Source organism: Neolamprologus multifasciatus, chromosome 1 (assembly GCF_963576455.1).
Source record: "Neolamprologus multifasciatus chromosome 1, fNeoMul1.2, whole genome shotgun sequence".
Lineage (NCBI taxonomy): Eukaryota > Metazoa > Chordata > Actinopteri > Cichliformes > Cichlidae > Neolamprologus > Neolamprologus multifasciatus.
This window is the reverse complement of record NC_140439.1, coordinates 5,196,813-5,210,391: the sequence shown is the minus strand read 5'-3', so window position 1 is coordinate 5,210,391 and position 13,579 is coordinate 5,196,813. Positions and strand designations below refer to the sequence as shown.

Genomic DNA, 13,579 nt, shown 5'->3' with positions numbered 1-13,579 from the left:
ATGGCCTCTGACAGTGGACTCATCTCTGTGCTTGTCCTTCTTGACCTCAGTGCAGCGTTCGATACTGTTGACCATAATATCCTATTAGAGCGATTAGAACATGCTGTAGGTATTACAGGTATTGCACTGCAGTGGTTTGTATCATATCTATCTAATAGACTCCAATTTGTGCATGTAAATGGAGAGTCCTCTTCACACACTGAGGTTAATTATGGAGTTCCACAGGGTTCAGTGCTAGGACGACATAAAAAGTAATATAAAACTGAGGTTATTGTACTCGGTCCTAAAAATCTCATTAATATGGTATCAGTAATCAGGCCCCATCTTATCTTAATGACCTTGTAGTACCATATCACCCTATTAGAGCACTTCGCTCCCGCTCTGCAGGCCTACTTGTTGTTCCTAGAGTATTTAAAAGTAGAATGGGAGGGAGAGCCTTCAGTTTTCAGGCCCCTCTTCTGTGGAACCAGCTTCCAGTTTGGATTCAGGAGACAGACACTATCTCTACTTTTAAGATTAGGCTTCAAACTTTCCTTTTTGCTAAAGCATATAGTTAGGGCTGGACCAGGTGACCCTGAATCCTCCCTTAGTTATGCTGCAATAGATGTAGGCTGCCGGGGGATTCCCATGATGCATTGAGTTTTTCCTTTCCAGTCACCTTTCTCACTCACTATGTATTAACAGACCTCTCTGTATTGAATCATATCTGTTATTAATCTCTGTCTCTCTTCCACAGCATGTCTTTATCCTGTCTTCCTTCTCTCACCCCAACCAATCACAGCAGATGGCCCCGCCCCTCCCTGAGCCTGGTTCTGCTGGAGGTTTCTTCCTGTTAAAAGGGAGTTTTTCCTTCCCACTGTCACCAAAGTGCTGCTCATAGGGGGTCATATGATTGTTGGGTTTATATCTGTATGTATTATTGTAGGGTCGACCTCACAATATAAATCACCTTGAGGTGACTGTTGTGATTTGGCGCTGTATAAATAACATTGAATTTAATTTTATTGACCACCTGCTTAATATTGTCTTGGTCCTCCTTTTGCTTAACAATCATATGACCCCCTATGAGCAGCACTTTGGCGACAGTGGGAAGGAAAAACTCCCTTTTAACAGGAAGAAACCTCCAACAGAACCAGGCTCAGGGAGGGGCGGGGCCATCTGCTGTGATTGGTTGGGGTGAGAGAAGGAAGACAGGATAAAGACATGCTGTGGAAGAGAAATACACACCAACTTCATCTAGATTTGGACATATTACACAGTTTGTACATTATTGGTGGAAATCCAGAGGATTTGCTGCTACCTGACACATTTCTTCACTTATATTAGTTTCATAGTGAGTGTTACGTCCCCCCGAAGGGGTCTAGGCATGCAAGTGAGGGGACCAGTAACAAATGAGTCCAAGAACAACCAAACAAAAACTCCACACCACGAGGAGGCACTTCCAGGGACCCACACGCTCACCCTGTCAATAGTAGCAGCTAGCTTTACTGCCGCCGAGGCCCACAAGCCCACACTACTCACGTGAAGCCGCTACACTGCACACTGCTTCCACACTATAGGCAGGACATTCACACTAGTGATGTGTCCTGTGTGTCGAAGCGTCGAATCGTGTGTCGGGTAATCTCGGGGGCGTTTCTGTGAAGCGCGTATCGAGGCTTGCTTTGATTACGTATGCAGTGACGTTCGAGGCCTCGCGGGCAGTCCGTACCACGTGACTGATTCAGGGACTGGTTCACCGGTTCGCGCCAGATTCGAAATAAAATGGGCAGAAAAACACAGCTGATTTCCCATCACACTGTGTTGTGGAATTGGATTACGTACGTGTTACATAGTTACTTGAGCATTTCTTCTTCGATGGAACCAGGAAGGAAGAGATTTTTTATTTCATTTTATCTCTCCTAATAAAGTATGCACACAGTAATAAATATCACAAATGATAAGCACCATAATATAAATAAACAACACTACAGATCCTATAATCTGATTTCTGTCTTTTAGTTTATTAAAAAGTGAAGCTCCAAATACTAGTTTGTGTCATTATCCAGATGTACATAAGCATGATTACACAGGTACTAGCGGGTTTTGATTATCGATTAAAATCGATTCTAGCTTGGATAACGTGATATCGATTCATTAAAATCCTGAATCGATTTTTAATATAAATATTACTACATTTCAACCACCACCAAACAGCTAAAACAGTAAATGAGAGCAGGTACACCGATTCTGCACAAAGACGTAAACACAAAGCGCTGACGCATCAGAATCAGTGAGATGTCGCCTTTCTCACCAGACAGCACGGACACGGTCGGGGCTGAAAGCCGACAGCTCACTGATTCTAATCTAAGGCATCTGATGTGATGCTTACACATTAGATAAAGTCTCGAAAGTGTCAGCTTTCTTTTTATAGTTATAAAAATATGCAAATGTACTGATCTATGATCTGAATTATACTATTGACTGTCTGAGGCTAACAGTTACACAATCATACCAAAACTCTGTCCTGATAGTTTCCACTTTCTCTTTTGTATCACACATACTGAGACAATATTCGGGATAAATAACCAAGAAAACAATTTATTTATTCAGTTTAGAGGTTTACACATCATTATAATCACAGAGCCCGCTTCACTTGAATTGTCCACTTGATGGCGCAGTAGAGCAAATGAATCATCACAATGCTTCGAACCATGAGTCGACCAATTGGGTGGAAAGCTTCAGTTCATCATGAGGCTTCATCTCACCATCACTAATTCACACACCTCGCACTCAAAGCGGAGACACCAGAGAAAACCAGCCTGCTCACAGCTCAAACAGCTTAAATAGCCTCAGAGGTGACTGCTGACTGGATTCAGGTGGCAAACGAGGCTAACCAAGAGCAGCTGTGTCCTGGGGAGAGAGAACCAGAGGGGGTAGGAGTGGCAGGAGAGGAGGAGGCGGAGAAAAACACCACGCCCACACAAGGGCAGTTTCAGAAGGCCCAGCTCGGCCGTAACAGTGAGCGTATTGATATTGTTTGTTTTTCAGAAGCAGACCATCTACTCGTGTTTGTGCTGCTGTCTGTCGCTCGCTGTGTGATTGATATTTTAAATTCTGTTGGCCTGTATTTCAAAAATATATATTCAGCACCATCTGATACACACTGTTTCCCTCTTATTTTCCCTGCTGCTGGTTTCCCCTGAACACTCATTCAGTGTCATATTTTCCCCATGTTAATGTGTTTTTGCTGCTGTGAATAAACCATCACTGTTTCTTTGTGGCCTTTCTCCCAGCACTCCTCAGAGCACTTCCTGGAGATCAAACTGGAGTCCTACAACACCCGCTTCTTCCACATCAAGGAGGACTTTGCCTTTACTGAGGTAACCTCTCTCTCAGACACACCTGAGGAATGGCTCTAACTATCTAGTTACCCAGAGTTTGATTGAACCTGCATCTACTTTTGTTAAACGTCATCACTCTGAATGTTTTTATTTAAAGATACAAACATCTTCTGAGCTGATGTGTGGAAAGTTCCAGCAGTGTTGCTGACTTGAAGTGCCGCATGTAGTGAGTCAGACTGCAGGTCAATGAGTTCAAGCCGAACATCACTGGATTATTTAAAGGGAGATTAAACCATGTGCCTTTCACTTCGAATGTTTGAAGGCAAATCACCTTGAAACTCATCTTGCAGAGCTGCTAATGTGGAGCTGAGACGATCAGCTGATGAGACAGAGTGAGAATGCTGCTCTCTTTCTCAGGAAAGCCTTCACCAGGCTGTATGTTTCATGTGCAAATAGGCCCTTGTTCATTTGTTAGTACAGCAGCGTGATCAGCCTTCGTTCTGCACCTGAGAGCTTCGTCTGGAGTGTCTTTCTTTTCACAACACTCTTGAACTCCTGCGCTCAGGTCCCAGACTCTTTTCTGCCTCAGCCACCTGACAGCTGTGTGCTAGACTGTCACCGTGTTCAGCCTCATGCTCCTCCAAAGTGCAACAACCTGAGATTCAGAGCACATGGCCTGATGAAGTAACTAATTAATGTCTGTGTGTGCTTAGATGTCAGAAGATGTGACATCCGGTGTGAGAGTGGGGAGAAAGGGTGAGCAGGTACAAAAGGATATGAGCTGTTTCCCTTTTGTCTTCTGTGAGATGAGCAGTTCTAAAGGTTGGAAGTGTTCACGGCAAAAGAGTGAATGCTTTCCTGCAAACCCGGCTGCACAAGAGCTTAGACAAACCCTTGATTTCCACCTGGCTTCTTCAGGTACATATTACCAGTTCATTTAAAGCTGCAGATGGTAATCCTTTGCTAAACTATGTAAGGTTGGCTTTTCAAAGGTGGGCAAACCTTCCTCTATCACTTCTTGTTAGGAAATCTACCCATATTTCTCTGTTGTTTTCAGTGCATCCCTCTGTTTTTACCTAAATCCTTTTTCAAATCTGTGAATCGAATGATTTCATCATTTATTTGGGCAAACAAAACCCCAGGATTAGTGTGACCTCACTACAACAGGGTCGGCTCAGTGGTGGTCTCGCTCTGCCCAGTATGATGTTTTATTATTGGGCAGCCAACATTCAAAAGTTTACTGGCTGAAAGATCTTCAGGCGACTTGTTGTTGCCCTGAGGCTTAATCGTGTCTCTCTACCTCACTTTCAGCACTTTTCATCCCTCCCTGTTTCCCTGTTACAGTTTACAGACACCTCTGTTCTAATTGCCTCTCTAAAAATATGGTCTTAATTCTGGCATCACTTCAGTTCAGCCTCTGCCTCTGCTCTGGCCCCAATCTGTAACAACCACCTCCTCCCCCATCCCTGGTGGACTCGTCCTTCTGTAAATGGGCAAAAAAAGGTATCAAATGTTGTTTTGACTTTTAAAGATAACACTTTCCTCAGCTTTAGCGACCTGTCTTCTTTGTACGATTTGCCCTCGTGTCATTTGTTCCGCTATTTTCAAAGACATGTGCATCTTCTATCTGGGTTTCCAAGTCATCCCCCCAATCATTGGTAGGAAGACTTATTTGAGCTAAAGCCTCATCATCAGGCTCTTATATCACAAATATATACTTTAATTACGGCATCGGCAATTATTCAACCCTAAAACTTGCTTCCAGTTGGGAACAGGATTTGGTTCTTAAGTTTGTGGAAGATTACTGGGACAAAGTCACTGACGTGTGCAAGACTCTCCCTTATTCAGTTTAAGACGGTATCTCAAGATCTAGACTAGATCTAAAATATATCCCGGTATTCCTGACCTGTGCAACAGATGCAACACCTCCCCCTGTGATTTAACTCGTTTTTTACCTGCCCAACACTTCAGTTATGCTGCACCTTTTATTTTAAAGTGCTCTCTCGTGTTTGGAGTGTTTCTGAAGATTCCACCCTAAACCTTCATCGTAAGCAGCTGGATGTTATCACTTTCACTTCACTGCTGGCACGACGTAGGATTTTGCTGTCTTGGAAAACTCCTCACCCTCCTGCCCGATCACGTTGGCTGGAACATGTTATGTTCTGATATGTCAAATTACAATTCTATAGATAAAGAGGGAAACAAATGATCACAGCTCCTGTCCAGCAGGGATGCCAGAGGAATCATTAAGGCTACGTTTCTGCAAAAAAGCAGCATAGATCGTGCAACTCCGCTCTGTAAGAGTTTTATTTCTTTTTACTTATTCTGTACAACTCTGGTGCTCTGTGATGTCACATCCTTAAAGTGATCATTTGAATACAGTCACCTCAATGTGTTTTATATTGTAAGGTAAACCATACAGTAATACAGAGAAACCCCAACAATCAGACAGCCCCCTCATGGGGGAGCAGATCCAGGCTCAGGGGGGGACAGACATGTTCTGGGGGGTTAGGGGGAAAAAGACAAGAGACACATATTAAAGACTAATAATGTAATGTACAGAGCGGTATATGCTTATGGAGTCAAAAGGCGAAAAAGAAATTATTGACACATCTCGGAGCTGCAGTGTGATTGGCTGCCTCTGTTGTGACAGGTAAATGGCAAGAAGTTGTACCAACCTGAAGATGGAGTGCACCTGACAGTAATTGATGGGCATGATGGGAAGGTGGTGGACACGAAAGGCTTCAGGAACTCCATCCTGCAGGGAATTCCTGCAGAGATAGACAACTACATCAGTGGACTGAGAGACAAGTAAGCAACTCTCCACCTGCACTGACAAACACCTGAGGCTGTTTCATGTTACGATAGACTGCGTCCGACCTCCAAAAATTGATTTACATTGACATTGTGTGTTAAACTCATCTAAATGCTTTTCAGATCAAAAAATGTATTTTGCTGCATTTAAATATCAATCAATGTGTCTCTCCCTCTTTCACTAGTTCAATTGTCCTCATGACATCCAAGGGTCGCCTGGTTACCAGAGGATCCTGGACCAAAGTCCTGGGGAAACTTGGCGCAGAGAAAAGCGTCAATTTGAAAGGTAATTAGGGATGGGTATCGTTTAGGTTTTATCCGATACCGGTGCCAAACCGGTACTTTTGAAACGGTGCCGGTGCTTAAACGGTGCTCAAACCGGTGCTTAAAGAATGGAGAACACAAAATTGGTCCAAAAACCTCTCATGTTCAGCTGTTTTTTTGTAAAAAGATAACAATGTTAGCCTTTTCTGCAGCTATGGGGCATATATGGTATCACTCTTGGCTGGAAGCAGCTTAATCAATGGAAAAAACACAAACTTTGTCCAAAAACCTCTCATGTTTAACTGTTTTCCACTTTTTCTTTGGTCATTTTAGCCTTTTTGTCCAGGGTGAAGGGAGTATCTGCCATCAAACAAGAAGACAGCTGCATGTAGCTATGATGGTGTTTGCTAGTTCACCTTACATGCATTAATGTAATAACGTGGTTAGCCTACTCAACGTAAATTACACACGAACAACATTAAGCTACTCACGCAGAGAAGAACGGCTGCTGCTGCATCATCATCCTCATCATTTCTGCTACACTGGCAGGGCTAGGGGCCAGGACTCTCGTCTTCGGGTTTTTGGGGGATGTTGCTAATTCCGGGTCCGATAACAGGCACCACACCCGCAGTAGATGTGCTCGGTGTGAGGTCTCGCAGCAAGCTATCAAATACGGCGCATTTCTCGGCTTTAAAAAAAACCGCTATGTCGCCAGGTGTTTCATCAGATTCGAGGTGTTACCTCCTTTGACAGTATCACAGTATCAGCTTAAAGCACTTGTTGCAGGCTGCTGAGTTTGCATATTTTGCTGTGAAGTACAGCCAGACTTTGACCGCTTCGTCTTGGGCATTTTAATCTGTAGCTCTGCTCTAAAAGAACGTACGCACCTGGCCCCGCCTACTATCCTCGGAAACGTAAAATGATTGGCTAGAATCTAAAGTGTATCACAGCTCAGGGAAAAAAGCACCGAAATAAAGCACCGAAATGTGCGCTGCTTTTCGGTCTGGTTACTACCGTTTATGTCAGAACCGGTGCCATCATGGCACCGGACACCGGTACCCATCCCTAAAGGTAACTGTTATGTGCTTATTCTATTATCTTGTCTTTTTACTCTGTAAAGGCTGATGGAGTATTGTCATCACTCTGCTGGGTGGGCGGGTGGTGTGGACACCCGATAACTCGAGAACGAGCCAACGTAGGAGTTTCAAATTGATACTAAAAGTGCCTCGACTAAAAATCTCAGATGGGTTCATATCTCAGTGACATCCAGGTCAGAGTAAGTCAGGGGTGTCGAACTCCAGGTCTCGAGGGCCGGTGTCCTGCAGGTTTTAGATCTCACCCTGGGTCAACACACCTGAATGAAATGATTAGTTCATTATCAGGCTTCTGGAGAACTTCAGGACATGTTGAGGAGGTCATTTAGCCATTTAAATCAGCTGTGATGGATCAAGGACGCATCTAAAACCTGCAGGACACCGGCCCTCGAGGCCTGGAGTTCGACACCCGTGGAGTAATTGTTCCAAAAATCTCGTGAATGTGATAACTTGAGATGTAGGATTTTGAATGTGATACTGTGTCTGCTCAGAGGCTGAGGGGTAGCACTGGCAGGAGTTTAGAAGTTTCTCCTGCCAACTTTTAAAATTGGTAAAATTTTATTTATATATACCAGCGGTAGGTAACTCCAGGCCTCGAGGGCCGGTGTCCTGCAGGTTTTAGATGTGTCCTTGATTCAATACAAATAGCTAAATGACCTCCTCAACATGTCTTGGAGTTCTCCAGAGGCTGGTAATGAACTAATCATTTGATTCAGGTGTGTTGACCCAGGGTGAGATCTAACACCTGCAGGACACCGGCCCTCGAGGCCTGGAGTTGCCTACCCCTGGTATAGACTGTTCTTTCTTGGAGCATGGAAATAAGGCTACGTTCACTCTGCAGGTCTTGATGCTCAATTCCGATTTTTTGATCAAATCCGATTTTTTTGCTCGTTCACACTACAAATAAAATGCGACAGCAAACGCGCTCTAGTGTGAACGCTCAAAGCGGCCGCATGCGCAAAAGAAGACGTCACACACAACGCGCTCTGTTTAGACCCAGAGCAACAGTATTGTTTGACTGATGGTCTTAATGTAAAGACTTCGGACTTCACGTTTCCCAATTTTTGCTTGAAGTTATTTTGTTATTTCCATAATAATGTAAATAACCTAATAATGATCCTTATTGCTGTTTTAGAGGAGCGCTGCTTCAAAGGATAGTTGCAGATTTCTGTCAGAATCTGCAGATTATACAGTACAAATAAAATGTTCACATTTCTCCAACGTTGTCTTCCCAACAGTTTCACTGGATGGACAGGAAGCGTTCGCGATGTCTTCTCAGGCGCTGATAATCGCGTCTGTCTTGTGTCAGTGACGTAAAAGACGGATTTAATGCGACATGACCATCAAACAGCAGCTTTCTAAAACATCAGATATGTATCGGATTCAGGACCATATACGAAAGTGACCCAGATCGGATTTGAAGATATCAGATTTGTGCCGTTCACACTGTCACACCATGATCGGATATGAGTCGCAGAGGGTCAAAAAAATCGGATTTGATGCGCTTTCGCCTGCAGTGTGAACGTAGCCTAAGTGTGGCTGCCTAATCTATCTTATCTATCGTTAATGCCACAAATAAAAATAACAGGATGGAAAACTTCTATTACATGAGTAGTTAATTGTTTCCTTACCCATCAGGTACAGTTGTGTTTGAAAGAGTAACTTTGAATCAACTAGTCTCTCTTATGTTGACTGATGTTCATGGCTGCATAGAGAAAGCTCTGCTATTCAAAAACAAAAAACTGTTTGCTAAAGATCACATCGGGCCAAAAAGGCTTCTTTGTTTACAGATGAGACCAACATAGAACTTCTTTGTTTGAATGAGAAGTCTTCTTTAGAGAAAACACTTCAATTTAGCAGCAGAACTCTTTGTGAAACATGGAAGTGGGAGTGTAAGAATTTTACCGGATCCACTGCATCCAATCCAGGACAGCACTCCATCACAGACTTAACAGTGAATACTGAATTATGCCAGAAGTTGTTCTATCAAAGAAGCATAAAATCCATCATTTTCAATGAAGGAGAGCATGAAGTGAGCAGTTGTAGGGCAAATGTATAAGCACCTGCTACAAGTTTAAATCACTAATACTATTCTCTTTTTCTTTGAGGAATGAGGAAATACTACTGATTTAAAAAAAAAAAAATACTCTAGATGGTTAAGTTAATGAAAGCAGAAAGTGTAAGACTAGAGGAATTGTTAGAAACAGTAATCAGCTTTAGGACATCCTGTGGAATCCCACTTGTACTCCACTTATGTCTCTTTTATTGGTGTCATCTGGCTTTTCTGCAGATAAGCTGGCATTTGTGGGCTTTAAGGGCTCCTTCCACCCTGACTGGGTCTATCTGGAGGTGGACAGCGAACGAGCCAAGATCCATCAAGTTTTGCCCGTCCCTGTGATCCACAAGATGAAGCTATGAGTGGCAGTCAGAGTGGGGAGGATGAGCCAAGTGACTATTTGGCCCTGGATACTGACACACACACACAACATGCCCACAAAATAATGCACAGTCACACACACATGCACACTACAATCAGTTGCTCCGAGCCACTGATCCAGGATCATGTGGTGTTTATTCTGCGTTTGGTTATGAGAAAGGATGATGTGAAAGTATGTGAAAGGTGGAGGCACCCCTCACAGAGCTAGCACTGCCTGTGATGAACTGTCAGGTGATAACACCCTCTCTGGCAGCCATGTTAGCGGTCAGCTCATGACGGCAGTAGCTCAGAACAGCCAATGGTGTCTACGCAAATGTCTCTAGAAACTATTAATAGGTGATGATAGATGATGATGGTCACTATTGAATCTTTTTTTCTGACAGAACACTGCCAACAACATTAATTTGTTTAATGCTAGCTAGTTTAATGCTAGCTAGTTTATGCTAGCTAGTTTAATGCTAGCTAGTTTATGCTAGCTAGTTTAATGCTAGCTTGCGGGCTAAAGTCACCATTGGATTTTGCAAACCTGGTAGATGTTAAGAGACCAACTGAAGTTAACCTGTAATATTCACGCCTTCTTTAGGATGTTTTCCTGTACAAGAGGAAAAGCTCGTAACAGGCACTGTGAGGCCAAAATGCATCTATAAGATTTGATTGGGACAGCAACAGCTAACCATTTCTGAAAACGTGCTTGTTCCATACGGCTAAAGTACAACCAGACTCCAACTTTAATCCTTAACAGGTTTTTGGCACTTACCAACTTTAGGACTAATCAGTGTTTTGACACGTTTGTTCCCAGCAGCTGGGATTGGCCCCTCTTACTAAAGGTCATCAGATCTTTGACACAACCAAAAATCTTAATTAAATCTTTCACAGATTTGAGCTTTAGCACAGAAATCAGTCTTCAACCTGTAGTGAAAAAAACCTGTCTTATTACTTGCACTTGATATTGAAATATTTGTTTAAAAAACAGCACAAATTGTAGATCGCTGCTAAAACTAGCCACACCTGTGAGCGTTATTTGGGGATTGTGCTCATGTACCTTATCACCCAGCTAAAATCTTTAAATCTGACCCATATGGGTCATCCAAAGAGTATAGAAAGTAAATGAAAACACGCACTTGAAGGTGGAAGTCATTGATAAGCATAAAATGGGAAACTTTGACTCATCATTAGGTCAGTCTCTTCTTGAAGGCTTTGTCTTGACCTGTTTGTACACTCAAAAAAAACATTAATTGTATAGCGATGAGGACTTTTTTTTGTAGCCGTTGAAATGAAAGTTAGAGCTCTGTCCCCAGACGGGCTTTAAAATAACTGCATGGATTTAATCAAAGATGGCTGTGAGCTGCTAGAGTTGCAGTTCTAGGAGTCGTTTGGAACACAAAAACTAAGAACAAGTTCTTTGTTCACCAAATGATTGTTTCCCATTTCAAAGACAGGATGACACGGGATTCAATACTAGTTTAAATCCCAACAGCAGCCACACTGACAGCACATTGTCAGCAGACAAGCCAGTTTTTGATCTGCACATTTGGTGTAGCAGCAGAACGGCGTGTTCCTTCTGAGGTTCGTGACTGTTTGCAAAATAACCGGAACTCATTTCATTCTTGTTTGCACGTGTCACTGGGACAGTTAATGGTTGGATAAGGAGAGCAGTATAAAATTAACTGGTTATAAAGTTTTTCACAGAGCACTGAGACAGCACTCTGACATATATATGGGCCAATATGGAAGTCTGTAATTTTGTGTTATCAGGTGATTAAGTTGTAATCAACAAAGCTGCAAAATATGTAATGCTGATGCTTTTCAGTTGGATCATTTCTTAATATATGCACATGGCAACTAAAGCCAGATTAGAAACAACACAACTGTCCTTCTATTAACAGGACAGGAGGTACTTGGATACAGTCCAGTACTTGTAGCCTGGTTGATATGTGTACATTATGAACTACTGGACACTTCTCCAGCAGACCTTCATGTCAGCCACGGTTACTAGGCAGTTTCTGGAGCAAATACTAAGTTTCAGTTGTCTTTTCAAGCACATGTGTGATGCATGTGCATCATTAATCATCCTGTGATGTGTAACAGTTAAGTGATTCTAATGTTCTGCTCCGTTTAATGAAACTGGTGAACGACAGCAAAGAAGAAACAAAAACATTCCTGGTTTGCATCCCAGCTGGTGGTTAACTTGCTTTGTTGCATTCCGAGCACTCGCTCACTTGATATTGTGATGTAGTCTTCTACTGATGGTTTGGGTTCTTTGGTTTTTGTCAGTGTTTGCGATCCATCATGAACCAGCAAGAAGCCCACAAAGATATAAAAGATGAAATTGAGCAGTCCACTGAATGTTTAATCAGGTGGTTTTTAAACTTGTCGCTCCCTCCTCTTCAAAACGATTCCAATGTGACCAGAAAAAACGATTCTTCTCCCTTTACCGAAATAGCTGGTCTTTTTTCGGAGGTTGTAGCAGTAATTTAGCGTTTTGTATGTATGTACGTGTTTTTAAAGATCCACAGGTTGCTAAGAGATATATTTTATACTTATTTATTGTACAGACACTCTTGATGTAAATCTACGAGGGACTTGTTTTGAGTTGTAATGTTATTACTGTCCTGTATGTATACTGGATGTAGGCAACAAAAAACATCATAGGTCCACTTACTGCATACATGCCTATGACTCCTGGTATAGTTGCCTTGTTTTAACTGTATACCAAATGGATGTGTTGTATAAGTGGCTTAGGTGATGAAACTCCATGACTCTGAATTTGTTTGAGGATTTTTGTACATAAATAAAGACAGTTTGTCTGCACATCTCAGTGTTCCTGATTAAACCAACACAGCGGACCCCAGCGTGACTAGCAACCACAGCAGTGGACGTTAACTGGGATACAAATGAATAAACAAAATATAATTTTACTGCTTAAAAAACACAAAATCAGAGTGACTGCACATTTTAAGATCAAGACCACAATAATTCTACTGAAGAGTAATATGTAACAGCTGAGCTGCAGCTGCACCATCCATGTGACATCCCTACAGTTCTGCTAATTTTGTAAATAAAGTCTGTACAGATATATACACAATCTGCCTCTCACCCAGACAGCTCGATGCCTTTTAGGATCCATTGCATCTATACCTACACAAAAAGCTTGTGTGCCCCCTGTTGGCCAAAGCTTTAATTACAATGTACTGTCAGTAGCTTTACTAAAACTTGGGTTTCAGTTTGTTTATGCTGGTATCAGCAGCAGCATCACGTGGCTGTACTGAACATCAGCGGTCCCCAACCTTTTTTGTGCCACGGACCGGTTTAATGTCAGACAATATTTTCACAGGTGTGAAAAATGTGTCACGGATAAAAACAACAAAATAAAATGATACAACCAAGACAGAAACTCTGGTATTTTGTTAACATAATAATAATAAACACAATATCACTGTGTAAATGTGTAACTTTGTTAGCAGCATCCTCCTGAAATGCACCCACAACATTGACAGTAACATCCTTCTCTCTGCCCCTTAATGCTATCTGGTTGCCATGGCAATGCATAAATATTTCTTTCAAAATAAGATACACAACTACAACACAGGAAAAGACCCAGGGAAACCAGGTTAAGGATAAAAACCATACATTTCATACCCGAGCCTCAA

General features: G+C 42.3%; 1 protein-coding gene across 5 annotated transcripts in view; it reads left to right on the top strand.

Moving 5' to 3' along the window:
- Positions 1-11,257, top strand: part of cemip (cell migration inducing hyaluronidase 1) — a 193,816-nt gene extending 182,559 nt beyond the window's left edge. For 4 of the 5 annotated variants that reach the window (XM_085165079.1, XM_085165070.1, XM_085165060.1 and 1 more), the window contains exons 26-29: positions 3,273-3,359; positions 5,974-6,131; positions 6,320-6,420; positions 9,783-11,257. In XM_085165079.1, coding sequence (XP_085021205.1) covers positions 3,273-3,359; positions 5,974-6,131; positions 6,320-6,420; positions 9,783-9,910 — 474 coding nt within the window. In that variant the 3' untranslated portion in view covers positions 9,911-11,257. Of the gene's footprint in view, positions 1-3,272; positions 3,360-5,973; positions 6,132-6,319; positions 6,421-7,469; positions 8,078-9,782 lie in introns of those variants that run through there. The other variant, XM_085165097.1, reaches the window with a different exon arrangement.
- Positions 11,258-13,579: the final 2,322 nt, after the last annotated feature.